General features: G+C 53.1%; 1 protein-coding gene across 1 annotated transcript in view; it reads left to right on the forward strand.

Moving 5' to 3' along the window:
* The first annotated feature begins 1,062 nt into the window (after positions 1 to 1,062).
* The window catches only part of ZNF804B (zinc finger protein 804B), a 305,145-nt gene continuing 304,923 nt past the window's right edge, over positions 1,063 to 1,284 (forward strand). Inside the window, exon 1 of the mRNA XM_018569195.1 lies at positions 1,063 to 1,264. Within this exon, the coding sequence (XP_018424697.1) occupies positions 1,154 to 1,264 (111 nt within the window). The 5' untranslated portion in view covers positions 1,063 to 1,153. The remainder of the gene's footprint in view (positions 1,265 to 1,284) is intronic.

The following is a 1,284-nucleotide window of genomic DNA, read 5'->3' on the forward strand; positions in this document are numbered from 1 at the left end:
ATCTTCAGGATGTACAGGAGAAGACGTCACGCAGTGGTCTGACTTTCCCATCATCACTAGATCTTGGTGAAACATTAATGTAACTCTGGACGGATATAAATGTGACATTGCATAAGCTTATCAAAACGATGTCACATATGTGAATGTGCGCTGTAATCAAAGCTAAAGGTGGTCAAATAAAGTGTTAGAGAGAGTGTGTGCGTGCGTGCGTGCGCGTGCCTAAGGCATGTTGGTGTACATATATGCTTAAATGTGTTTGAGGGTTCTGTGCATATAGAAACCATCTAGTGTAGCTGTTGCACCAGGTGTGTTTTTTTTTTTTTTTGCCCTGCACATCCCATTGATCCCCGATCCCTCACTCCTTCTCCGTGCTATTTAGGGCTGCACGGATCAATGCATTGGCCAGCTGGGAGGCTGCTACCGCCTCTCCTGCCTACTGCTTAATACTGAGCCAGAGCTGGAGCTGGCAGGTAGCAGAGAGAGAGAGAGGCAGGGAGAGAGAGAGAGAGAGAGAGAAGGGGGGAGAGAGAGGAATGGCTGGGGGTGGAGAATGAAAGGCAGCCACAAAGCCTCGGCATAGCGACACAGAGGGAGCATATGGAAGCACGCAGACACCCAGCGAAAGTTAACGCAGACTCGGAGCGCCACCGAATGCTTGCAGGGTCCCTGTGACGGATCTGTGATGGATCTCCTATCTGGGAAGGGATCAGCTCTCTGCTGACCAGCTCTGGGAAGAGGACCCCCCCCATTGCACAGCCCTTCTCTCCGCTCAGATTTGGAGGAAAGCGAAGGGCTGGCATTGACATTCCGCCGGAGTGCGGGGCTCTACGTTTGGGATGCGCTGTCTTCAGCACCGCGGACAGCGGCAGAGCGGCGCCTGGTAGCCCGGGGTACCCGGACCGATGACAGCCCGATCCTGATCCGTCACTTCAGCTTGACAGATCTTATTTTTGGGATTGTGCTTCCTGACAAAACTCAAGCGTAGAGGATTACCGAGCTCGCTGCTCCTTCTAGCTGGAGGGACACTTGGGAAGCCTCAATAATTCCCTTCCCTTGGAGGAGGTAAGGGGGGAGATTTCCATGGACTTAGCTGCCAGCGCTGATCTGGCCATCCTATGCCCGATCTGCCCACCTATGGGAGACTGTGGACCGTATGGCGTGCTACTACCTTGTCATCAGCTCCACTCATCTCAGCAATGGGCACTTCCGTAGTATTAAAGGAGTTTTCAGGGGGCCCCTCCGCAAGACTGGCACCACCTTACCGGTAAGGATCAGCCGTTCAAT

This window comes from Nanorana parkeri, unplaced genomic scaffold (genome assembly GCF_000935625.1).
Source record: "Nanorana parkeri isolate BGI_ZX_2015 unplaced genomic scaffold, ASM93562v1 scaffold1302, whole genome shotgun sequence".
Classification (NCBI taxonomy): domain Eukaryota; kingdom Metazoa; phylum Chordata; class Amphibia; order Anura; family Dicroglossidae; genus Nanorana; species Nanorana parkeri.